The sequence below is a fragment of the Solanum lycopersicum genome, chromosome 3, assembly GCF_036512215.1.
Source record: "Solanum lycopersicum chromosome 3, SLM_r2.1".
Taxonomy (NCBI): Eukaryota; Viridiplantae; Streptophyta; class Magnoliopsida; order Solanales; family Solanaceae; genus Solanum; species Solanum lycopersicum.
The window spans coordinates 1,710,460-1,738,332 of NC_090802.1; the positions used below are offsets into that span (position 1 = coordinate 1,710,460).

At 26.0% G+C, this 27,873-nt stretch overlaps 4 protein-coding genes across 4 annotated transcripts; 2 read left to right on the plus strand and 2 right to left on the minus strand.

Annotated features, from left to right (window-relative positions):
• The first annotated feature begins 700 nt into the window (after positions 1-700).
• LOC101253159 (protein trichome birefringence-like 38) lies at positions 701-6,108 on the plus strand. Its single transcript, XM_004234046.5, has 5 exons — positions 701-1,076; positions 2,092-2,263; positions 3,904-4,079; positions 4,683-4,841; positions 5,682-6,108. The coding sequence occupies exons 1-5, from the start codon at positions 802-804 to the stop codon at positions 5,971-5,973; spliced, it is 1,074 nt and encodes a 357-aa protein (XP_004234094.3). The 5' UTR covers positions 701-801; the 3' UTR covers positions 5,974-6,108.
• Positions 6,109-8,747: 2,639 nt separating this feature from the next.
• Positions 8,748-10,622, plus strand: LOC101249795 (adenylate-forming reductase 06235). The gene has a single exon (XM_019212756.3). The coding sequence runs from the start codon at positions 8,795-8,797 to the stop codon at positions 10,484-10,486; it is 1,692 nt and encodes a 563-aa protein (XP_019068301.1). The 5' UTR covers positions 8,748-8,794; the 3' UTR covers positions 10,487-10,622.
• On the minus strand, positions 10,608-14,753 carry LOC101253456 (GDSL esterase/lipase At5g45910). Its single transcript, XM_004234047.5, has 5 exons — positions 14,022-14,753; positions 13,167-13,385; positions 12,363-12,511; positions 11,376-11,649; positions 10,608-11,108 (listed from the first exon to the last, which is right to left on the minus strand). Exons 1-5 carry the CDS (start codon positions 14,254-14,256, stop codon positions 10,879-10,881), a joined length of 1,107 nt encoding a protein of 368 aa, XP_004234095.1. The 5' UTR covers positions 14,257-14,753; the 3' UTR covers positions 10,608-10,878.
• Positions 14,754-15,454: 701 nt separating this feature from the next.
• LOC101253754 (GDSL esterase/lipase At1g28590) lies at positions 15,455-20,260 on the minus strand. Its single transcript, XM_004234048.5, has 5 exons — positions 19,848-20,260; positions 19,197-19,427; positions 16,961-17,109; positions 16,187-16,463; positions 15,455-16,006 (listed from the first exon to the last, which is right to left on the minus strand). Exons 1-5 carry the CDS (start codon positions 20,089-20,091, stop codon positions 15,765-15,767), a joined length of 1,143 nt encoding a protein of 380 aa, XP_004234096.1. The 5' UTR covers positions 20,092-20,260; the 3' UTR covers positions 15,455-15,764.
• Between the last annotated feature and the right edge of the window lie 7,613 nt (positions 20,261-27,873).

Below are 27,873 nucleotides of genomic sequence, written 5' to 3' on the forward strand. Positions count from 1 at the left end.
CTATTATTAATTATTGTATTTTTCTCTTAGGCGCTTAATAATATCCTCCTATAAAATGGGTAATTAGGGATTGTGAGCAAGAAAATGAATTAGGTATAGGTCATTTGAGCGGTAAAAGTACTTTGGATATCGAATGGTCTAATTAATTTATCCAATTTAATTTTTTTATTTTATTCTTTAAAATGACAATAGGATAGAAATCTGTTTATATACGTCTTAACTATTTTTCAAGTACCAACATAAGTATGATGAAAATCATATTTAAAATTTTGAGGAATTAAAATTTCTTAACTATTTACGAAATGAATAAAAGAAAGTTGACTTTTTTAGATTTTGTATGTGTTAAAATGAATATAAAACTCAAATAAAAATAGTAAGTTGCTTTTAACATCAATTTGCTATAAAAATTAAAGAAGTAAAATGACAAATAGACAAATGGGGAAAAGAAATTACTTACTCCCAAACTATTTTAATTTGGTGACATACTTTTCTTTTAAACTTGTCTAAAAAATAATATAAAGTTTCCTTAATTAAAATTTATAACTTTCTAATTTACCTTTAACAACATAATTAATTAGTAGCATTTATTATTTAATACCATAAATTTAAAAGTTTTTTGGTGTGTCTAATTAAATATTGTCAAATTAACTGAGACAAAATCTTTTTTTAATATATATACACGTATAGTGAATCAATTTTGAAGCACCAACTTTCTTTTCCATAGTACTATTCTCTTCTTTCTCTCCATTCTTCTTTACAAAAAAAAAAAAAATCCAAAATCAAACATTTTCTTTGCAAATTATGTCAAATTTATTTCTTAAAGCACTTGTCTTATTTATTATTTTTATTTCATTAGAAATTGTCAAATCAGAGCTTATAGTACACAATAATAATATAGAATCATTGAGTAATTGCAATTTATTTCAAGGCCAATGGGTTATTGACCCTTCATTTCCTCTTTACCAATCTTCAAATTGTCCATTTATTGATCCAGAATTTGATTGTCAAAAATATGGAAGACCTGATAAAGAGTATCTCAAATATGCTTGGAAACCTAATTCTTGCAACTTACCAAGGTACAAAAAAAATATATATTTTATATCGTCAGCGTAAATTCTTTGATATATGTTATTTGAGTTGCAGGTCTTGAAACAACCTTTATACCTCTATCGTGAGATAAGGGTTAAAGTTCTATAGAATCTATCTTCCACGGACTTTACCTTACAAGACTATAATACTGATATGTTGTTATTATTATTGTTGTTATTGTATTATCAATGTAAATTCTTTGATAGGCATTCGGAGTCTTGGAACAAGTTCTCTACCTCCTTGAATTAGAGATAAAAGCTTGTTGTACTCTCTATCTCCTTCAGACCTCACGTTCACATTGTACGACTATAATATTAGTATGATATTAGAGTATATGTTTGCAGTAGCGGAGGCACAGTATGTTTACGGGGTTCATCTCTTCGTCGAAAAATTATATTATTTTTATATGATTTAAATAAACTTTAAGGTATGTATAGTAGATGTCGAAACCTTCGGCTATTTTGTATGTCTATTTCTTTAAATTTTGAATCCCTTATCGAAAATTTTGACTCCACTTCTATTAGTGTATGTTAAGGCGGAGCTATGTAAAATTAAAATTAAAGTTTGATATATAACTTGTTGAATCTCTTTTGACGTAAAAGTTTGATTCTTATGTTGTGGTAAAAAGGAGTTCAAAATGAGTTTAGCTTTACAATACTTAAAATACCAAGTGTAACATTTACATTTAGAAGGGATGAATATTTAGTATCGCAATATTTTAACATGTTATATAGTAAGTTATTTTATTTTTCAAGTTGTTATATATGTCTTTTTAAAAGATATTTAATCCGTTAAAATTAGAAGTTAAAAAAAAATATTTATGCTCTTCGTGTCCTTTTTTTTTTTTTTATTATATTTATGGACATATGAGACTAGGGGTCCATTACCTTGTTTTTTTGCCCTTTTCAAGATTTTGATTGATATTTGTGTCCCTATAAGTTTTGTTTTCTTCACTTTTATTTATTTATTTATTCTATAGCTTTTTTTTTTTTTTTTTTGCAGATTTGATGGAATTGATTTTTTGAAAAGATGGAATGGAAAAAAAATAATGTTTGTTGGCGATTCATTGAGTTTAAATATGTGGGAATCTTTAGCTTGTATGTTACATTCATCAATGCCAAATGCCACCACTTCTTTTACCAGAAAAGAATCAATTTCTGCGGTGACTTTTCAGGTTCGCGAGTTTTCTACTTGAATTATTATTAATTATTTATTAAAATATATCTTATTTATTTAATAGGAAAATAAAAATTTTAATAGTTAAAACATGGTATATTTTGATCCTTCAACTCTATTTATTATGGAATGTTAAATACTTCTTTGTTACCTTATTTTAAGGCTTAAGCATTTATTACAAATTTATTCATGCAAATTAACATTAATCGAGCTTTTTAATAAAAAGTATTGAATATAGAAAAAAAAATATTCTTTTGTTGTATGTGTGATTTTTCTTTTGCTTTTTTATTTTTCTAGAAGTTGTCATTTTTAGGTTTTTCAGAATGTTCATGGGAGACAAGAATTTTTATTGTTTTTATGTTTGTTTTTTATTGAGTAAAAACCCGTGATTTGTCAGAGGCGTGAACAACAATTTTAACTTTATTTTAAAATTGATGTTTTCAATTTGCTAAGAAATATATTATTTTGTTATTTTTGGTTATATTTGAGCAATAATATTTCTCCTTAACACCATTGTTATATAGTCTCATTATGACAATTTATATTACTTTTTTTAAAAAAATATTCGCTTAATCTTTGCCATCTTATTTTGAAGTTTCGAATAATTTAAATTTGTCTCACATAAATCTAATGCTTTTAACCTATTTTTTTTAATGAAAAATCTTATACATTCCACCATAATCATTAATGGTCACTTTATATAGTTTTTAATATATAAATATTATATTTAAAGACTTCAAAAAATTTATACATTTAAATTCAGATAAAAAATGAAATAGTTCGATCATCGTATCATATATAAATCTTCGACATATAAAATGAAATGAAAAAATATTCATAGGTTTTTTAGCCTTCGAACCATTATGAATTATGATGGAATGAGTTAAATTTTTTTATAATAGAAATTATTTTCTTTTGAGTGAGTGTTAGGTGATGTGAATTTTTATAGTAACAAACTACTAGTGGTAGGTCCAATTTTTATTTCATGGCACATTTAATTACTTTCTAACATTAAAAGTAACTGACTTGATTGTGTAAAATTAGTTTCTGATATTTATTGTTGTCAACTTGTACTTATATATTGAAACTTAAAAGGGTATTCTGTTAAATGTGTGGTCTAGAATTTGTTTTTTATCTTATTATAGATGTTATTTTAGTTATATAATAAAGGGATTTTATTAATAATATTCACTAGATCTTTGGAGGATCAATTTGTCTAATCAAATTGTAATCAATCATCATAAGAAATCATTAGCCATTCATAAACTTCATTAAATATTTTGATAGGTTAGGTTTTATATTTGTATTTGAAATTTTTTATACATATAAACATTTGATTGCGAACTAGTAATAAAGACACACTATGAATTCGATGGCTTTTCAGAATTTATAAATTTCAAATCTTAGTTTAATTAGTCCGTGAACAATGATTAATGTTTACTCTCTTGCACCTGGACGGAGTTAGGAGAATGTTGAGAAATTCGTCTATAACTTCTTTGTCGAAAATTATGTTGTATATATTCTATTGAATCTTTTAGGTTCTTTACATATATATTTTTTTTACTGAAAACTCTGATTTCGTTACTACTATTTGCTCCCATATTTTTCTTTTGCTAATTCTCTTAGTGATTTTCACAGGATTATGGAGTAACTTTATTCCTTTATAGAACCCCATATTTGGTAGATATAGTTAGAGAAAAAATTGGAAGAGTATTGAAATTGGATTCTATACAACAAGGTGATGCTTGGAAAGGAATGGATATGTTGATTTTCAATTCTTGGCATTGGTGGACTCACAAGGGAAAATCTCAAGGGTAATTACTTAATATATATTATATTTACCTTTCACTTTTCATATCACTTCAAATAATTCAAAAGATATACACAAAGAAATGAGTCATCAATGTGCGAGTCTAATTCTTTTATCATGTGTCTAGTACGTACAAATCTGATTCTTTTTTATGAATCAAATACATTAAGAAGTAATTGATAATAGGTGAAAAAAGACTCGAATTCAGACATGAACATAGCTACAATATTAAAGAGGGGTTCGAATAAATTTTGTAGTTTTTGTTTAAATCTATGAGTTCAGTGGCAAGTTCAGAATTCATAAATTTCAAATCCTGGTTTCATCTCTATCTAGGACCTTTACCTACTCTTGATATTATATTGATGTGTATAATCGTTTCATCTAAAAACATAAATATTTACACATAACATACTTTCTGTTTATTTAGTTTTATCTTCTATAATTATAACCATATCGTAACATCTTTGACATATCCACCACTAACACATAGGCTGGCAACATATCTTGATCTATCGATAATAAAGCCATTGAGAAAATCGAATGAATAACCTTAACGATCATTTCAGATGTAGAAATTCATATCTTTTACAAATTTTTTTGGTTGTAGATGGGACTATATGCAAGAAGGCACAAAAGTATCAAAAGATATGGACCGTTTGATAGCATTTTACAAAGGCCTAACAACTTGGGCTAGATGGGTTGATCAAAATGTTGATTCTTCTAAAACAAAAGTCTTCTTCCAAGGCATTTCTCCCACTCATTATATGTAAGTTTGTTTATTTATTTTTTGATTATATTTGATCAATTTCTTCAAATCTTAAACTAATATCACATGGCTTTATATAGATATATATTTGGTTGAAAAGAAAAAATCTAGAAAGAATATTTTATATGCATTAATGGTGTGTTCGGTATGAGAAGAAAAAATCTAGAAAAAATATTTTTTAATGTTTAATAAGACAAAAATTATTTTCAATGAAAAACATTTTAAATCAAATGAATGATCTATTACTTTGTGAGTGAACGATGGATGATAGAAGTCATTTTCTTTATTTATATTATTTGTATAGACCAACACTTGGTTAAGTTTGGTACGAAGGAATATTTTAAAAATATTTTTTAATTTTTTATGTTTGACTCTTTAAAAGTAAAAGAAAAATAACATTAATAGTGGAAATAAGAAAACAAGTTTCATAAATAATATTTTATATTTACATTTATCTCCTTCCTTTTTGTCCCCCCACTTCCCTACATTTTGTATTTAGTTACACTAGAAAATAAATATAAAAAATTACTGGTTTTTCACAAAAAGACATTTTTCGTGAAATATATTTTCCATCATACCTAACACACCGTTAGACATCAGTATTAATCCCTAATACTAATACTACTCAAAAAGATTCATTAAACCAATCTCCAATTCACTAATATTATTATTGATCTCTAATACATATCCTCTTATATATGATATTTTTCACTTATCAATTAAATATCAGAAAACATAAAATATAACTTTCGTCATCCTAAACACACCGTAAATTTGATACTTTCAAAACTTATGAGTCACATCGACTAATTATAATGTTACATTTTTTTTATTAATTAGGGGCAAAGAATGGGGTTCATCAACAAAGAATTGCAATTCAGAGCAATTGCCACTATCAGGATCAACATATCCAGGAGGATTACCATCATCTACTATTGTTGTTAACAAAGTATTAAGTAGTATTAAGACACAAGTTTATCTTCTTGATATTACATTATTGTCACAATTAAGAAAAGATGCTCATCCATCAGCATATAGTGGACAACACCCTGGTAATGATTGTAGTCATTGGTGTCTTCCTGGTCTACCAGACACTTGGAACCAACTTCTTTATGCATCATTGGTTATGTAAAATTAGAATTTAACTTACGTATACGCGGACAATATAAAGAGACTTTTATACTATCAGGTCAAATAGACGGATATGTACGAGTACTCATTCATGAAAAAAAATGAAATAAAGAAAGTTATTTGTTACAACGTTTTATCATTCGGGCTCTTTTAAAATATTAATGAATGTGTGTTAATTTTACAAAAAGGGATGTATTTGTGAAGAATCATATGTTATTGTTTTGGGATGTAATAAGTAAAGATTTAAAGGGCTAGAGGACTTTATTTCAAGTTTTCATCTGTTATTTATTCAGTTATTTTGATAGCAATAGTGCTGAGTTCAATGAGTGCGCGTCTTGACTATGATAAAATCAGTTTTTATCTGTAATAAATATATATATTTAAAGAAAATGTTTAACGATATTAATTAATTGTCATTGAATTTAATGTATATAGACTTTAGAAACATTTACAAATAATTAAGTTATTACCATTAAAGATCATTTTTGAAAAATAATGCTTGATTAAGTTGCCCTACAACAAACAGATGTACATGTTTCGAGTAAGTCTATCCATTCAGAGCGGAGTTGATATGTTCAAATTGAATGATATATTAAGTTCTATTTTATTTTAGAGTTAATGATCAAGAAACACCTCAAATATCCTAATTGTTTGAGTTTCATGAACTATCAAGTACACGAGCAAATTTTTCGTATGAACCTAACTATTTATCAAATCATATCTCAGTTATCAGTTAATTTCTTTTCTACGTGAAATATCACCATTATTTATGTTTAAAAAAAGAACTATTGATGATTAAAATGTGCTTTTATAAATAAATATAGACAGTTAACCTTAGAAACTCACATATCATATAATTTAAATGTGATATAAAGTGGTTAGTAAATACAATATTTATATATATTATCAATCAGTCGACTGTGCTTTAAAAAATATAAAATAATGGATCCTATTTTTTTGTTTTTTAAAAAATTAAAATTATTTTCAATCAGCCTATATGTCGACCTGGTCCATCTATATATTAGGAACACAAATTCAAGGGGTACAAGTGGTATGATCAAATATGACTTGTTGAATTTTGAATGGACTTTTATTAAAACTTTGATTAGATTTATTTGATGATAATTTGGCACTATATATAGCATCTTTAATTTGACTTAATATAGATCTTTTAATTATTTTTCAGTCAATATATATATATATATATATATATATATATATATATATATATATAATTAAATTTAGATTCGTGTATAATAACATCCATTTTAGGAGCGCAATATTTTTAATATGATTTTCTATTTTGAGAGATTTAAATTCTAGATATTTAGTTAAGATTGCAGTCATATAGGAATTTCAACTATCTTTATATAATTTACTTTATGTAGGTACGTACTTAATATAATTATTGCTTGAGTTGAATGTTTGAATATTTTTTATATATGCTTGTTAATGGCATAATGATAGATCTTTGAGTTGACCAATTAATTTGAATATAATTTATGATGATGCTATAAGAATTAAGATATATATATATATATATATATATATATATTTATTTATTTATTTATTTATTTATTGTGTTGAGTGTTTGAATATATTTATGATGCTTGTATGATATGTTTGATAATTGCACAATCATTATTGAGTTGAGAAATTGACTATGTCAATGATTGCTGCTATAAGATCAAAACTTTAAGCTACATCTTAATATGAAAAAATATAATATAATAAATATTTTTTCTATAATTTTTAATTTCAAAATATTAATTTAATTTAACTCAATATAAGACATAAAAGATGTTGAATTGTTTTGCTAACATCGACCTATCTTATTGTTTTTTCCCACCAAGCCAAACTAGGCTAAATATACATTATATTCATTATCTATATAAATATTTATAAATTTGGTTTACAAGAAATGTTTATAATATGTGCCCTTTGAATGTATTACATGATAAATTCTGCTCAACTGTTATAGTCTACTAATCATAATGAAAAAGTAACATTATAATAAATAAATTTGATATAATAAGTTTGACCAAAAGAATATGTAATAGGCATATTTCTTATATTATTATATGCACATAAACAAATGATATTATTTATAAATAAATCTCATTAAAATGTAAAACTTATACATGTAATTTTAAAAATTTCACATGTATTACCTGTACAACAAATAAATATTTATTTACTATTACATACATTAGAGTTTTTTCTTCAAGTAGCCGATCACTTGAATGTACCAAAACAGAAAAGATAAAAAAACATAGGGAACAACCCCTTAATAAAAGAAATATGATGTTGTTAAATCCAAAAAAGACAAATAAAATAAACTAAAAGAACGTCAAACCCTATATATCGAAAAAAAGTTTATAAAAATATTTCTTAATTTGATGTTTGACATTGAAATTCGATTGATTAATTGAAATTTACATATTACAGTCATACATTTAAAAATAGCGATCCTTATTTTCAATAAGATTTTTTCTATAATCAAAACGGGAACGCGAGACTCTAATTAAAAGCAGAAAGTTGTCCTCCACAACGTTGACGCACGATTGGTTTATATATATTGAAGTTATAAAAAAAATATGAAGTGAGACATAATGCACCTATTTTTTTAATCTTATATAAATAATAATAATAAAAAATCACAATTGGACTTTGAATGTCTACTCCTAGCCATAAATTGGACTATAAATACATTAACTCAATTACATTATTCCATATATCCCAACTTAAATTCTTCATCCATACCTCATATTATTTTATTTTTCATATAAAACTTCCTTCTTTTTTTTCGCGATAGAAAATAAATGAAAACTGAAGAAAAGTTCGAGAGATTTTCAAGTTGTAGAGGTGTAGCTTTCGAAATAAAACCTCGTAACGATCCATTTTCCGTCCCTAAGCCACCTACTAGTGAAGCTAATTCCCATGGTAGCAATAGATTTTGGCTACCATGGGAAAATATTAGTAAAAAAATCGTTCCATCGTCTTCATCTTTCATTCAACGATCAATGAGTCGTACTAGTAGTCATTTTTGTGATCTAGATATAGACGCAAATGAAGATGGAGACGAAGATGAAGAAGTTGATACCCTGTCTTACATTGAAAAAGGTTGTTATGACACACAAATTCCTCAAAAGGGTTCATCACCCTTACCATTTCTACCTCCAAAAACACTAAGCAAACGCGAAAAAAATAATAATTTTTCATCGCGATTATCCATTATCCTTCTTGATCAAGGCTTGTTTACAGTATACAAGCGATTATTTGCGCTATCTTTTATTATAAATATGAGTTTTTTAATTCTTGCTAGTACGGGAAATTTCCCATACGCAAGAAAAAAAGCTGTCCTATTTTCAATAGGCAACATCTTTGCTTTGACACTCTGTCGAAGCGAAGCATTTTTAAGAGTTGTATTTTGGCTCGCGGTGAATTGCTTAGGATGGTCTTGGATTCCTACGCGAATCAAGACTATGGTTACGTCTTTACTCCAGTCACTAGGTGGAATCCATAGTGGTTGTGCAATTTCATCAATTGCATGGCTAATTTACGCGTTAATCCTAACGTTGAATGACAAAAAAAACACTTCCCCTGAAATTGTTGTTGTTGCTTTTGCAATCCTTTCACTTCTCTCCCTCACCTCTCTCGCTGCATTCCCTCTCATTCGACATCTCCATCATAATCTCTTCGAGAGGATTCATCGTTTCGTTGGATGGATAGCATTGTCACTTCTTTGGATTTTCATTACCTTAACGGTTTCTTATGATCCTAAAACTAAATCTTACAACAACGCGGGGATTGGCTCTAAACTCATCAAACAACAAGAGTTTTTGCTCACATTAGGTATTACGTTGTTAATAGCCATCCCATGGATGACTGTGAGACGTGTCCCAGTTAAGGTCACGTCTCCATCAGGACATGCAACGATTATAAAATTCGAGGGAGGAGTCAAAGCAGGAATATTAGGACGAATTAGTCCTTCTCCACTCTCTGAATGGCACGCGTTTGGGATAATTTCAGATGGGAAGGATGAACACATGATGTTAGCAGGGGCGGTTGGTGACTTCACGAAAACCTTAGTATCGAACCCCCCTAGCCATTTATGGGTAAGACAAGTTCATTTCGCGGGGCTACCTTATCTAGTAAACATGTATAATAGGGTTCTAGTGGTTGCAACGGGGTCTGGAATATGTGTATTTTTATCGTTCCTTTTGCAACCTAGCGCGGCTAACGTGTGTTTTCTATGGGTGACAAAAGGGGTGGAACAAAATTTTGGTAAGGAAATAAAAGAGATGTTAAGTGGGCATTCGAAAGAGGAAGTGATTATACACGATACAGCCTTGTTAGGACGTCCAAATGTATCAGAAATGAGCGTTGAGGCAGCGCGAAAATGGAGAGCTGAAGTTGTTATTGTTACTAGCAATCCACAAGGGAGTAGAGATGTGGTTAATGCTTGCAAAAAATCTGGAATTCCAGCATTTGGTCCTATTTGGGATTCTTGAGATTCAATTCAATTCAATTTTATTTGTGGAATATTTAGCTTATTACTATAGTTTTTGTCAATCTCATACATTAGGTCTTATGTAAACAATTTATTTCTTTAATAATATGAAGTATACTATAGAATTCAAAGTTTAATATATTTGTATTTGATGGCTTGTGTGAGTCCAACAATCAACGTAACATCAAATAAAAATGCACACATGATGATTAACAAGGAAAGGAAAAACTACTACCTTTCCTTGTATTAGAGATGAAAATATTTCTGACAGAGTACTTCTATAGAAAAATCCCAAATAACCAACGATATTCCGACGGAAATGAAAAATCTTACATATTATTATTATGACAATAATAACGTACTCAGTATATCCCACAACCTTACGTACTCGGTTTAAATTTGTTTGATGGGAGGAAATGTGAGAGATGGTGAAGTGAATGGTCCATTGAGTAATCCTTTGGCTATGTGGTGATAAGCTGCCTCTGTTAAGTGAATTCCATCCCAATTTGTAAAACTTGAAGCATCCAAACATGACTTAGAGCCAATATGACCACATCTTGCTGAATTGTTGAAGTTGTATGGACCTCCACCTCCACAACATGCTACTAGTGTATTGGAAAATCCTGTCAAAATTAGAAGAAAATCAAAGTTTTGTTCTAACGGCGAGGGTATATATGCATCACTTTTGTACAACAGCGAGGGTATATATGGATCTTTGTTTTGAGTGTTTTTCAAAAGTCAAAGCGACATGTCGTTTGACAAAATCAAGTATTTTCGATACAAAATATATGAATATATATATTTTCGAAAGGACTAAAGTTTTAAAAAAAATATTATATCATGAATCATAATAATCAGCATATATGATCTAAAGTTCAAAATGAACTTACCATAATGCTTTGGGGAATGAATCAATCTCTTGGCAACTCCATAGTAATCAGCATATATGATCTTTGCATGAGGATATTCTTTTCTTAAATTCTCAATTCCTAGTTTTAACTTAGCATTATGATATTTGGAGAAGGCATTATAGGCTTTTAAACATCCATATTTGTCATATGCATCTTTGTTTGTAGTCCCAAATATGGTTAAGAACACAGCTGAGCAACCAATTGGGAGATTCCCAGGCACTATCAATTCAACTGCCCCTTCTTCTATCAATGCCTAAGAACAAATTATGAAAGGGAAATAGTTATACTATGTATCAATATAGTTTATGTGACTAGGCAACAAAGAAGTGGAAACAATAAATGTAAAAAGAAATAGTTTGGACGGTAAAGTGACTGAGGAGTTTGTTCCAAGGCATGTACCTAGCGAGGCAACAATGACAGTATCAATAGGTTCAGCAAGATCCAATAAATCCGCATAAATTAGGTATGAATTATCAAGTATTTTAATTCAAGTTGCTTCAACTTACTTTTGATGGACATTCAATCTATTTTAATTCATATTTACGTAATAGAATGTTTGAGGCTGATAACTCAACCTTCTTCTTGATTGTCATATTTTTTTGCATTATTTAAGCATCCTCATTTATAATATCATCATACAATGTATTATCAACTCTGGTAATCACACAAAATATATACTTAGTTCTCTGGCTCTTATTTCTTCATGCTTACTTCATTAGGATTAGTGAGGTAAGGTCTAGCTCAGTATATAGACCGCTAGACACTTTATCTACGAATAAATTATTCAACCCATACCATATAATGAGTCTAGATATCTAAATATATGTATACTCAAAGTTAAAGTATCCACTTAGCGAATGAAAACTATTTTAGGTGTCCATTCATGTGTTATGTCTACTCAAAACTAAACTTGGAAAGAAAAAAAAGACAAGATGAGAAATTTGAAAAAATAGAGTCAAAGCTTACACTTGTTGCTCCAATTATGGTTTCAACAACTAGTGGTACAAGAACTTTAAGTTGTTTAATGCTTCCACCAAGAAAGGAGGGGTAGTTATAGTCATTTCCTCCAATTTCTCCAACTATAAAGAGTGATTTTTTAAAATATTCTCTACAATCTGCATAACAAAAAATAAAAATATTAAAATTTAAAGGAAAAAAAAACACAAAAGGAAAGTAATTAAGAAACACTATGATCTTTATTTAAAAAAAAAAAAAAAGAAATCCAAAAGTAGAGTTTGCATCCCTTTTAGGCTTATTTTGCATTTTTTCATTCTTAGTTGTCCCTAATTACTTTTCAAAATAAAATATCATTATACTCTCAATTAATTTTGAAAAGTGTAAAACTACTTGAAAATCTTAATTTTTTAATTAATTCACTTCATAATTAATATGGGTAAAACGATAAATTCACTATCAATTATAATTATTTTCTTAATAGATGTGTTAATTTAAAAGTAATAGAAAAAGTATATATATGTGTGTTTAAAAATTAATTTAATAAATATATAAATATAAATAATTTATTAAAAATCTAATCATTTGTGTTTCTAGAATTCATAATCAAAATATTAGTTCTACAATATTATCTGATTGAAACCTTTCATCAAAAATTATAAGACACCTGAAATTCTTATTATCACTCATTTAAAATGAAATTTTACGACAATTCGTGTTTTAATTTGACTTGCATATTTAAAAATATCATCACATAAAATAAAATGAAAGTATACAAGATATATGATAAATTAAGAATAATTATGACAACAATACCTTTTCTTGTGACACAAATATTAGCCTTCACTTCTTTGAACCATCCCAATTGGTGAGTTAAAGAAATATTTGTCCATAAAATTTTAATATTTTTACTATAGAAATATTCAGCAGCCATAGCAGTAGCTCCAGCAAAAGCAAAATTCACTCCATTTTCTGCTTTTATGCCCTTTTTCAATGCCAAATAAGGTGGAAGCAATGGCAATCCATATGCCTCAGCTACATACAGTAGCACATACAGTAGCGATAGAATCAGAATTTTCACTTAAAATTTGTATAATATAAAATATATGAAGAAATTAAAAGGATTAATCAATATCTATAATATATACATAAAAATAAATAAATTAATATTCGTTATAATTTTGTGGCAAAAAAAATTCATCCAAAACACCCTTTAACTTCATTCGTAATAGTGCTTACTATATGAGCAATGCCCTATTATCTCAATCGATTATTGCATAAAATATTTGTTACTTCTCATCAACACAAATATTGAATATATCTACTTATCAAGATTTGGGCATATAAGAAAAAATTGACCTAGTGTTTTTTTGTGTTCGCTATGATCATGATTTTCTTTCAAGAATTCATTGACAACTAAATCACCCCTCTTTGGATCATGTACTCCCCCCTCTTTGTTACCTGTCATCAGCACATATACCGAGTGGTTCTACCTATCAAGATTTTAGTCATATGAGAAAAACTGACCCAATGTTTAGCTTTTCTCTAAGATCTGAACTTAAAACCTCATAGTTCTGATTTTAATTTATTGAATACCGAGTCACCCCCTTAAATACTTACATTATTTTATATAAAATAATATTGAAATAAACATAACAAAAGAAACATTACCAAAGAAGTCAATAACTAATCTTCCATTTGAGCACCGGCCGGTGGCATGTTTGAAGAACGTTTCTCCATAGGGAAGTTTTCCGATGACCGGAAAAGTCATGGCGCCGGAGAGAAGGAAGTTTCCGGTGTCGGCGAGTGAATCACCAAAGCTAAATATTGCATTATAAGATTGTGGATGGGATGAAACTAAGCTCAAAGAACAAAACAAAATAATAATTTTCATGAAGATAGACATTTTTTTACTAAACAAAAAAAAGAGAGTATAAAGCTCTTTCTTAGTTTGTTTCACTACTATTAATAAGAGGGAAAAAAATGGATTTTCACTTTGGTGTTTGGATATCTTATTTTGAAGTTTTTGATTAATTTAAATTTGTGTCACGTAACAATAATTAAAAGGAACTAGTTTTATTGTGTAAGAATGAAAATCTTATACATCCTAACATAGTCATTAATGCTCATTTTGTATAATTTTCAAAAAGAAAATTAAATAGTTTGATCATCGTAATATAAATCTCCATCACATAAAATGAAATATATAAAAAATATTTTAATATTATTTTAAACTCTCCAAGATTATCGTAAAATAAATAAGATTTGTCAGACAATAATTCACTCAAAATTATAAAGTAAGATATTGATTTCTCAACCAGATCAATTTTTCTAATTATATGATGAACTCTTTTTACTCGATATTTAAATCATAACCATATTGGTTTTAACAATTTCCTAGTCTTTTTTTCTTGATTAGATATGAGACTTAAATAATAGGTGTATACAAATTAAATTATGCTACTTTATTTGGTGGTGATGATAAATGATACAGGTAGCAAGTTTGGTAAAAGAAAATTTTTAAATATATAGACTAGAAGTAGGTGAAAGGACAAAAGTAGATAATTATTTGATGGATAGGAAAAATATAAAATTATTTTTGTCATATTTAATTATGAATAAAAATTAATTTTAAAATTATTAAACTTATCAACCATTTATATTAAAATTATGGGATCAGATATTCTATATTTTTTGATATCCCAACTCATTACACATCATATATTTTTTGTCTATGTCTAGGTATTAGTATTAATCATATGATATATCCCACATATATTATATAATTAATAATGTATAATATATGTATCACCATAGGCCCACTCTCTCATCAGTCTTTTGGCCCAGCCCTTTAACTTTCTTTTGGGAAATTTTTATAAATAGCACTATTTATAAAATAAATTATACCAATATTATTGAATTTTCTTTATTTTTAAGTCATCTTATCTTTATTTTCAGTTTCTTGTTTTGTTTCTATTTATTTCTTGTTAGATTCTTCACGTTTCTTGATTTTCTTTATTGAGTTCTTGGATCGACAACACGATCCTTATCAACACGTTCACATACGTTGTCAGCTTGAAGTCTAAATAAAAGAGAAGGTGATATAAAATTCGACAATCAACGTAAAATCAATATAGATTTATACGATGTGTTCTTACAATACATAATACTCCCCTTATATACAAAATCAGTAATACCTAAAACTGGCTACACGTAAAACCCTACATCTCTATAAACTATAATAATTCGAATAATTGTAAAAAAACTTAAACGAAGTTGCATTTGCATATCAAGAATAAAACTAAAACTACAAGACTACTTTCAAACAAGTTGGTGCATGTATGTTACAATTCCAACTTTTCAAGATAAAAATCTCTAATGTATATTGGACAAATTATATATACACAATATACACTATTGGTCTGATATTCCCTTATTATAAAGTCCATAATTCATTTGGGGAATTGTGTATGGACCTTGTAATAAACCTTTGGCTATTAATTTATAAGCTGCCTCTGTCAAATGTACACCATCCCAACTAACATATGAAGAAGGTGTATCACAATAATTTGAAGATGGTGATCCACATGGTCTATTTGAGTCATAATTGTATACACCTCCCCCTCCACAACATGCTACAATAGTACTTGTAAAACCTACATAACAAAAATTGATGAAATATGTTAAATATATCGATAGTATGTATATAAAAATTATTGTCAGAGTATATAAGTTAAATATATGACGAAATATGTTAAATACAGTGATAGTATGTATGTATATATATATAAATTATTGTCAGAGTATATAAATTAAATATTTGACGATTTACTTACCAAATTTTTTGGGAGATCTGTAAATTTGCATGGCTGCATTGTAGTAATCAGCATATATTATGTTGGCATGAGGATGAATTTCACGAAGTTTATGAATTTCTTGTTGAAGTAATTGGTTATGATATTCAGCAAATTCATTTAACCAAATAATACAACCAGTTGAATTATCATAATCTTTTTTATTTGAATTTTTAAAAATTGTTAGATATGAAGCTGAACATCCAATTGGTAAATTTCCAGGTACTATCAATGTTTGTGCTCCAAGTTCAATTAATTCCTGCAAATATAATCAAATAAAATCTCAATTCATAAAATTGAAAAAAAAATAGCTAGAAAAGTAATGATTTAGAGACAGATAAATTTTATAGTTAAACAAAAAAATTACGATTTATATTATTTGTGAAAATGTATGTATAGCCTAAAAAGGGGACCTCCCTCCATATTAGGTCAAGTTGTATTTATTTATGTTAGATTTGATAATGAAACTTAGTTAAGCCTTATAGGGCCACCCCATGATAATTATTGTTCATGGTTATAATGGGAAAACAATTTTCAAACGAGATATATAGAATATATTAATATATGAACAATCGCGATTTGATAATATACTATTAAGTCTTTCAAAAGAGGAAAGAGTTAGTGATTGATTATCAGAAAATTATATTCTATGACTAATTATTTAGCGATAATTAATTATCATTTTTCTTAAAAAAAAAATTTACTAATATTTTTTTTTAAGTGTAATATTTAATTAAAATAAAAATTGATACTTACATTAATGGCTTGGCCAATGGCTGAAATAACTGCAGGCACAAATGATTTAACTTCTTCTCCTGATTTTCCTTGAGAAAATGGATGATTATAATCATTTCCTCCAATTTCTCCCATTAAAAATAATGAATTTTCAAGATATTCTTTGCAACCTGATTAATATTTAAAATAATTAGAATAATTATGATATATTGAGGCAACTTGAAAAAAAAAATATATATATATATATAAATAAAATCAAATGGCTCATCTACTTTTAAAAAAAATATATATTTTTCCTCCTAATTACTATTATCAAAACGGTCTCGAGAGGACCTTCAGCTCAAATACATCAGATGCGACCCACATTTATATGCACCCGTCAACTACGAAAAAGATTATGTATATGTATATATATCTTGATAATCTGGCAAAAATTAGAATGTAATTAACAAGTGTACCTATGAGGAATATAGGATTGTCCTTGTGCTATTAGTACAAGTTAGAGAAACTACTCACGAGAAGATGGAGATTGTTATTAAATAATATGTGTATTAGTTTTCTATTTTATAAATATATATCATCCAAAAAAACTATTTATTTACATTTTTTAAAAAAAAAAATCAAAAAACAAATACATTGTGACATGGTGTCCCCACAAGGCCACTAATGTATTTCTTTTGTTTCTTTAGTTCTTGACAAAGGATATTGTCCATATATCTAATCAAGTAATTACGTTTTTTATTAGGACTCAAATATATAATTACTCTTGTTGATAAGATTTGATTACTTTTTATGAGTGGTTGATCATGAAGGCAATAAGATTTTATCCTAATTTAAAATGTATTTGATTTAAAGACTATAAGTTATTAGTCTTTAGGTTTATTAACAATTGAATCTGTAACATTATTCGAATTTTAAAAGTCAATTATAATTTGTATTACTTTTTATTGTAATTTTTAGTTAATAAATTTATATATCTCGATATATAAGTTTAGATATTGAATCTATCTATAGAAATATTTAACTTGTATGACTAAATCATTATTATTTCTCTATTCATCTTTGATTTGTCAATTTAGCAACAACTTTTCTTTATTTAATTAAAGCTTGAACATAAAGTTGGATCAACTTCTCAACAACCCTTGTCAAAGTCTTTTCTAATTAGTTACTCTTTTTTTTCCATTAAGTAAATGCAAGGCTAAAAATATTATAGGGATTGGTCCACTCTTGAATTATTTGTGATTTTAAGTGAGTGATGACTTTTGCCTCACTTATTCCAAAAAAAAAATAAAAAGGATAAATATAAATTTAAAATTTTAATCAATTTCATTCAATTTTTTTATTTTATCCTTTAATGAAAATATTTATGATATATTTAGGAGCTAGAGCAACTTTCAAAAGGTTTATGGTCACAATTCATAAGTTATATTTAAAATCACAATTTTTTTTAACCTAGATCAAAATTAATGACTTTGTATAACGTTCGATAAAAAATTGTTATACTAATATGTAATATAAGTTAGTAGCACTAATTAATAATTTGAGTAGAGAAAAAGCAATAAATTGGTTGTAGTACTCCTTAAGTTATGGTTTTATCCATCTTATTTTATTTTTAACTTACTTATAAATTTTTTTTATTGTATTCTTTTTACGTCTTTGTTACGAAAATGATATTAGTATCTTTTTTAGTTTTGTTTTGTTTTTGGTATTCGTATTAGGCTCCGACAAATTTGAATTATGCGCATAGTCTATTTTAGAGGATAACGTACTCTTTTCGTTAGAATTTTTTTCAAATTCAAAATCTCTAGTTAAAAATGAAATAATCATGTACATCCCATCACACCTCTGGTGGTGAAAATGGCATGTCTTCTACTACGTATTAGATTTTTCTGAATCGGACATTTAAATCCGAAACATATAATTAAGAGTGAAGAAATCATATTCAATCCCACCGTACCCTTGGCTGCTATTTTTGGAAACGACAAAATATCTTTATGGTATTTGATCTAATGGAAGGAGAAAATCGTTCTTTTAACAATTTCTTTTTCTTATCCAAAATTTTAATTCTGAACCTCTAGTTTAGAAGGAAAAAATCATCTTAATTCCACCACAACTAACTAAATTGGTGGTGAAAATGACATATCATCTTTTAGTTTGTTTGGTCCACTTTGGAGGTTTCCCACAAAAAGAAAAAAAAAACTTGAATAATTCCAAAAAAAAAATAAAAAAATTAATCCATTATATTATTGGTACTTACTTGTTGGTGAGTCACACAAAATTGGTAACATTTGTTTGAACCATTCCAATTGAGTCCCTAATGAAACATTAGTGGCTGGATTTTTGATTCCTCTTTTCTCTAAATATGAAATATCCACAGCTGTTGCTCCTGCCACTGCAAAATTCACTCCTCTTATTGAATTTTTGCTACTTGACATGTTTTTCATAACACCAACATAGGGTGGCACAAGTGGAAATCCCATACCCTCCGCTGAAAAATAAGATCACAAGTTTCAGAAGTCTTTCGTTTATCTTGATGAAACACTATTGCATAAAGAAGGACGTACATATACGTGTATACACATGTTTTACTAAAGAAGAGATAATCCTTAACCTTTATACGTTCATAGACTGATTAGAATTCGAACTTGATGAATTTAATCTATAAAGTTCTCAATACTGAATTCGTAGTAGCAACATTTAATATTTGTAAAAGTGTCGTAATTCTCAACGTATGTATTTATATTTCATGTCAAAAATACTGATTTGATGAAGAAATGGAATATATATATGTAGGCATTAAGCCATATGGGGAATGTATAGAAAGTGGGACACCTTCTTTTATATATATAATTAATACTACCACGTTAGCTAAAAGATAAAAATATCAAAAAATGTTATTAATACGTACCGATAAAATCTATAACGAGACGACCATCGGAAAATCGACCGGTAGGATGATGAAAGAAGGTTTCACCGTAAGGAAGAACCGATGAAGCAACAATTTTGTTGGATTTTGAGAGGCGAATTAAGTTTCCGGTATCAGCTAACGAATCGCCAAAGCTAATTATTGACTCGTAAGATCCATAAACATGTTTAAATGATGTAATTAACAAAATAATTATACAAATTAAAGAATTAGAAGAAGAAGCCATGGAAATTATGTCAAGTTATAAAAAAAATGATTTTTTGTGTTTTTGGCTATTGGATATTTTAGAGGGTTCAAAATTATTATTTGAAATCCTCTAAGGAGTTTATGAAATTGGAGTTGCATTTATAGAAGATTTTGTGACCTACCAACCACAAATTGTCCAAATGGCAATTAATCAAGGACCTACTAGGAAATACACTATAAATACATTTTTTTTTTATTTTTTTAAATTGTGGTCAAAATATATTATTGAGTTCACCAACCTTTACTATTGACATTTTCTTTAATTAATTTCAAATAAAAAGGGAAATTTGCATTTATAATCCTTCAAATATCAACGAATAATAATTTTGGTTGTTTTGATACATTCAAAGCTCTTTATATTGTTGTTATAGTAAAATATTATTGTGTAGAACATATCATATAATATAGTTACGAAGAAAATGATATTTATAGTGATCTTTTTTATAGAAAGATATGATTATATTTATATAAATGAATATTCAAATTGACATATTTTATACCTAATGGATCAAAGATACAAATTTTTAATAAATTAAAAGTCAAATCATATGCTTACTTATATACAAAAGGATCAAAAACTAAAATTTATCAATAATGAAGGAATTAACCATATTTACAATTACAAAAATAAAAAAACTATATAATAACCATTACATTGGTTTGTATTTGGTCATTGTTATTGCTATGAAATAATCAATATTCCAATATATACTATAGTTTTTTTATTAAAAAAAAATATATGGTGTCCACGTCATGAAAGCTTATGGATTAATGAACCTAAAAATTTGTTTACTTTTCTTTGTCATTATTTTATTAATAAAAATATTATAAAAATTTAAATATATTTTAATAAATTTATAGAAACTTTGATTGACTCACCAACAACTAATGTCAAATTGACAAGGCCTTAATAGGACATTTCCTTCGATGCCAACGATAGTGACTTATAATATTTATTATTTTTGAATTTACCTAATTTATATTCGTGTTGCCAAATTTTTACTTTGTTGAGCAAAGTGTTTTATACTTTTAAAAAATAAAAACAATTCTAATCTTTAAAATTCATATATTAAATTTCTATTAATAGTGGAGGGTTACTTTGACAAAAGTTGATAGGCGGGGGAAAGCTAGAATATATTTTATGATTTCGTCGAAGGTAGAAATTTGATTCAAATTTTATAAATATTTTTAAAATAATTATATATATATAAGTTATTAATTTAAAATTTAATCACCATAAAAGACTTAAATTAATCTAAATTCATAAGCTTTATATTTTGGGGAAGCTGGGATATATTTTATGATTTTGTCGAATGTAGAAATTTGATTCAAATTTTATAAATATCTTTAAAATAATCAAATATATATAAATTATTAATTTAAAATTTACTCACCATAAATGACTTAAATTAATCTAAATTCATAAGCTTTATATTTTAGTTGTATCTCTAAGGCCTATGAATTATGTATTAATTCGAGATTACTATAAAGAGTTTAATTTTTAATATTTAATTAGAACCTAGTGAACACCCACCATAAATCTATATTATTAATTTTGTTAATTATATAGTAAGAGCAATTTCTTTTCTCCATTTTTATGATACACTAGTTTAATAACATGCCCAAATATAACAATTTCTGCAATATTTAAAAAATAAATTTAATATTTAATGACTTGATTCTGAATAACTATTTAAATATCGTGACATATATGAGAATCATATATTTTAATATTAAAAATTATGATAAAATGAATAAAATGTTTTTATTATGATATCAAATTCAAATCTATAAATTATGATAAAAAATATTTTTTTCGTTAACTAAGTAACTCGTTTAATTAAATTAATTAAAATTTCAATATAGATAATAAATACCTAAGGAATTAGATAAGTTTTCAAGAAAATATAACATGATAATTACGAAAAAATTTATCCGCACTCTGTGTTTATACCAAAATAATTTAATTTTAATTATTAATAGATTTAATGAAATAAAATGTATATTAATTAATTAAAATTAAATAAAATATTTTTATAAATTTATTCAAATACATACATATATTGATTGGTAAAAACACTCGAAACGAGTAAATTTTACATTCTTACCTACCACAAATATCATACAAATATTGCCACATTTTAAATGCCACAAATTTTAAGAGATGGAAAATTAGTATAGTGGGTCTAATAGCATATAATATCATTTTCTTGTGGTCGTTATTGAAGAAGGTAATTTTCTATTACATATATTGGTAGGAAATGTTTTTTTCACGTAAATATCTTATGAGACATAAATTTAAATATAATTTCAGATTTCATTATATATATCAAACTAAATTTTGAACACAATCCTTGTATTAGGAAGAAAAAATTAATAGAGTAGTAGTAAATTAATACTATTTTTATATTAATTTATGTGACACAAATTTTTTAGTTCGATCTAAAAACATATCTCATATTTCTATGATAAAAAATAACTTAACTTATAAATTCTCTTTTTATCTTTAATGCGATAATTTATAATCAAATAAATAATTAAAATATGTCTTGAGCATAAACTTTAAAAATCTTTCTTAAATTAAATTACATATTCAATCAAATATCTTTACAAATTAAAATGTAATACTTCTTTTACTAGCACAACTTAAAAGGGATACATGTATTTGGACTATTAATTTCCAACTCCAACTGAAATTGACTTCTTCTTTTTTCATATTTATAAATTGAATTTAATAGATAAATATAAAATAAGATTAAATTATTCGACCATCGACAATTATTATCTTGCCTATAATTTGTCAACACGTATTTTGTATTCTTAGTCAATAAAGGAAAATATTCACCAACCATTCAACTAATATCAATAAATATTAGAAAAATTTATAGAATTCGACCAAGATCGCAAGTAAATTATTAAATAGAGATATAAATTTTAAAAAATGGTAAATAAATTAATCTTGTTTCATTAAAATTCGATGAAAGAAACACACAGAGAATTACAGATATAAATTTGAAAAGAAATTATTAAATTCTGTTGAAATCAAACTTAAAAGAACTTACTAACTCCAAACTTAATTATTTTAATTAAATTTGAATTTTAGTTTCTTCAATCCAAAAATCCAATAAATTAAACTGAAATTTCTTATTTAATTCGAACTATCGAGCACTCACCCCTACATTAATATTATTGATTTTGTTAATGTATGTATTGTTTTCTTTGCTCCGTTTTTATGATACACTAGTTAAATATATAGCAGGCCCAAATATAAACAATTATTTGCAATATTTAAAAATAAATTTTAGTAACATCATTTTTCATAACTATTTAAATATTATGATATATTTCAAATTGTATTTAATATTAGAAAATATAATGAAATGAATAAAAAAAAAATTTATTCAGATATCAAATTCGAACCTACAAATTCTAATAAGAAATATGTTTCTTTGTCATGTTGCGATTTTTCAAAGTCAATTCTATTAATTTCAAACTTAATTCAGTATTTTAAACAAAATATTAAATATCTAAAAACTATACAAAAAATATTATACATTGCAATTTTTTGCATATTAATATTATATCGTAAAATATTAATTAAAATTTTTATAATTTGATTCTGAAAATAGAGTGTATGATAATTAACAGTGGATAGAAATGATAATAAATACCACCAAAAATACCACAAATATCATACAAATATCACCACATTTTAAATGCAACAAATTTTAAGAGACGAAAAAAAAAAAGGACAAAATGCACAAATAGAAAGTTAATTATTAATATGAAATAGGAAGAAAGGGGGGTTGGTGAGAAGAGATATACATGTATGGTGAATATGTATAATTTGATACTCATGTGGGCTATGTTGTTTCCTAATAATTTCATGTTTTTAAATAAAATTATTTGTTTATTTCTAAATAAATAAACAAGAGTATAAAAAAGGACATATAATATCATTTTCTTGAGGTCGTTATTGAAGAAGGTAATTTTTCATTATTAGTAGAAAATGTTATTTTCAAATGAAATTTCATATTGAATGAATTTGAATATAATCGGACTTTATTATAAATATCAAAATTTTGAACAGATTCTTTGTGTCAAAAAGAAAAAACTAATATAGCAGTAAATTAATATTATTTTTATCTTAATTTATGTGATATTTTTTTTTAGCTTTGTCTAAAAAAGTATGTCACATTTCTTTGATAAAAAATAATTCAACTTCTAAATTCTCTTTTAATTTTTAATAAGGTGATTCATAATTATACAAATATCGAAATATATCTTTAACATAAATTTTAAGTTTTTTAATTATATTTAAATTATATATTTAATTAAACATCTTTACATAAATTGAAACGGAACAAAAATAAGTAAAAAGTGCCATATATATATATATTGTCTAGCACAACTAAAAATGGATTTATATATTTAGACTATCAATTACTAACTCCAAGTGAAATTGACTTCTTTTTTCATATTTGGAAATTGAATTTAATAGCTAAATATAAAGTAAGAACAAATTATTTGACCATAAATAATATTTAGCATAAGAAATTTTTCAGTGCTTAGTCAATGCGTATTTATATTCTTAGTCAGAAAAGGAAAATATTCACCAACCACTCAACTAACGTCAACAAATATTTTGTTAGAAAATTTCATAGAATTCACCCAAATCACGAGTAAATTATTAAATAGAAATATGAACTTTAATCGATATATTAATATATTATTTAACTTAAGCTCATTTTATATATACGTCCTCTAATTTACGGTGTGTATAAAGAAACATTTAAACTTTTATTAAGTTGATCAATTAGACTCATGAGTCTTAGGTGATATAATAAACATAGGGCACTATAAAGGATACAAATTTTAATGTAAAATTCCACGTGCGTTTATTTGTTAAACTTTCTACAAGTTTAAGTTAAATAATACATTAATGTATCGATTAAATAACATATTTATTTATTATATTAGTATTTTATTACTTTATTAAATCATAAATTAAACTAGCAATCACTGTGTACAAAAATATTTATATGTGAGTCCATAAAAGAACAATTAGTAATGATATTGTAAATATTGAAATTTTGTAGGATTTTATTATAAGACCGTGTTTAATTGAAGTTGAGATTCTATATAAAGTGTGTTTAATTCCAATTAAAATTTTTGGAGGCTACTAAACCCTATACCCTATCTCATGTCTATGTAAAAGGTATTATATATGGAGCAAATGACAAAAATCACATACTATTAAGACAAAGTAATCATTTGTCTAATATAAGTTTATAATTACAGAAATTCCTCAAAGATATAAATGTTGATACATTAATATGATGCACAATATACATTAATTGTTAAGTAAGATACATTACATTCTATACATGATACACTAATATGATGTACATTTTATACGTGAGACACTAATTTGATGTATATTTTATACATGATACACTAATTTGATGTGCGATAATTTGATGCGTGAGATACATTAATTTGATGTGTTGATACATTAATCTGATGCGTCAAAATAAGGGATTCTGTGAATTTGCAAAACTAATATGGGATAATGATAATAAGAAAACTTAAAGGTGGAATTTTTGTTATTTTTTGTTATATACATTTCCCGACATTTCGAAAATTCCACCACAAATTCATGAAATATTATAAAGAGATCAAAATCTCAAAAATTTCACCACAAATTCATTGAATATTCATAAAGAGATTAAATTAAATCATCTTAAAATTCGAGAAATATGTCACTAACAACTCTCGAATTATAGAAATCAAGTTCAAATTCAGAAAATGCGCCACTAACAACACCCGAATCATGAATAAATCTTAGGATAAGAGAAGATTCAAGGGAGGAACAACTTTATACTCACAAATATTAATAATAATATTATATTTCCTCGTATTTTTTTCATAATTATAATATATTTATCACTTTAAAATTTATTATAAACAGATATGATCTGACATTTCTATAGAAATTGTCATCCATAATAATATCTCATTATAATAGTCGATATGTATGAAATCAAATCTTTCGTACACTATAATATTCAAAAGATGATAAAATAAATATTGTTATTATATAAAAAGTAATTATTATAGTCAACTTCAAATATTGTTGCCGCATTAATTATTTTGCGCATGAATTGCATGTATTTAGTTACTATTTTCACAATCGACTTTTAATTATTATGTTACTAAAGTTAATTAAATTATTTTTTAAAGTTAAGTTAGATTGTATAAATTTAAGATTTTAATAAAAATTTAGATATTTAAAAAAATATATAAAAAGTATTATAAATTTCAATTTATTATATATTAATATGATAAAAAAAATACATCATAAAATATTAATTCAAATTCTTACCAATTTTTCAAAAAAAAATAATTATTACAATTAAAAAATGAACGAGAATAGTATATAACTAGTGGAAGTATTTAAAGTGTGAATTTTAGTTTAGAAGATTTACTTATTACAATCTTTTATTGTCAAAAGTAAATCTTAAGCAATTATAACTTGATTTGCCGATTGTGGAGAACTCACGTGTTTCATGTGATCTTCCTTTATCGTCGACCTAGGCTAATAAAAATGGTGACATACGTATTCAATTGTATGATAATAAATATTTTATTGTATGATAATAAATATGTGTTTAAAGTTAAATGTTAAAAGTAAATATATTTAAAAATATGAAAAAAGATAAATAAAATCTTTTTTTAAGCGAAAAAGAATTAAAATTGCCCCTAAACTATGTGAAATAGACCCTGATACCCTTCGCTACATTTTGGGATAAAACATGTTTCTGCTGTTATCTTGCTGTTATCTTAAGAGACCACATAAACCCTCAAGTGTTAAAATAAGTTTTACTATTAGTCGTCACTAAAAATCACTCATAATCTTTAGTGGCAATATTTTGAGCTTTTGTGGCAACTTTGTCGCCACTAAAGATCAAGTTCTTTTGTAGTAAATCTTAATTGACAACGCTTGGATAGAGGGATTATCCCATGTGGCATGTCACATCACTAAAAAATTGGGGGTTGACAATTGAGGATATTTATGATCTTCTAGGATGACAGCGGGGCTACTTTTGATTCCAAAATATAATGAAGGATATAAGTAATCTATTTCGTATAGTTTAAGCGTAAATTTTGATCCTTTTTCCATTTTGTAAGAGTATAAGAATAAATATGATACTTTTTCATTTTCAGAATGAACTTTGAAGATACAAATTGAAAGAATTCATAGTAATTATAGCAAAGTTCCAATGCACATTCTGACTATGGTAAAAAAATAATATTCACGTCAAGCAAATGAATATAAAATATGTATCCTTTTAGGTACCTATTTATAGCTTAATCATGATTAAGTACTTAAGTCTTCTTATTTTAAATTTTAACTATCATAGTTAAATTTCTTAATTTAATAATAATATCAAGTGCCATTAAATTTTTATTTCTAAAAGTCTAACTTGTTTTGATTCTTTTTTTTTTCTCTATCTCTTGCGTGTAAATCCTGCAACAAGGTAACACTTTTTTTCTTGTCAGAAAATAACTTTTTAAAATATTGTTAATAATTCCTTCCTAACTTCTAGTTGAATAGATCAATTTATTAATTAGGTTTCTTTGTACTTAGCCAATGTTATTAGAAAATAATTCAAGATTCCAATACTTTTATGTATGTTTAAATATGGTGTCACCATGACAAATACAAATAGACTCTTAAATTCTATCAGTATTACTAAAA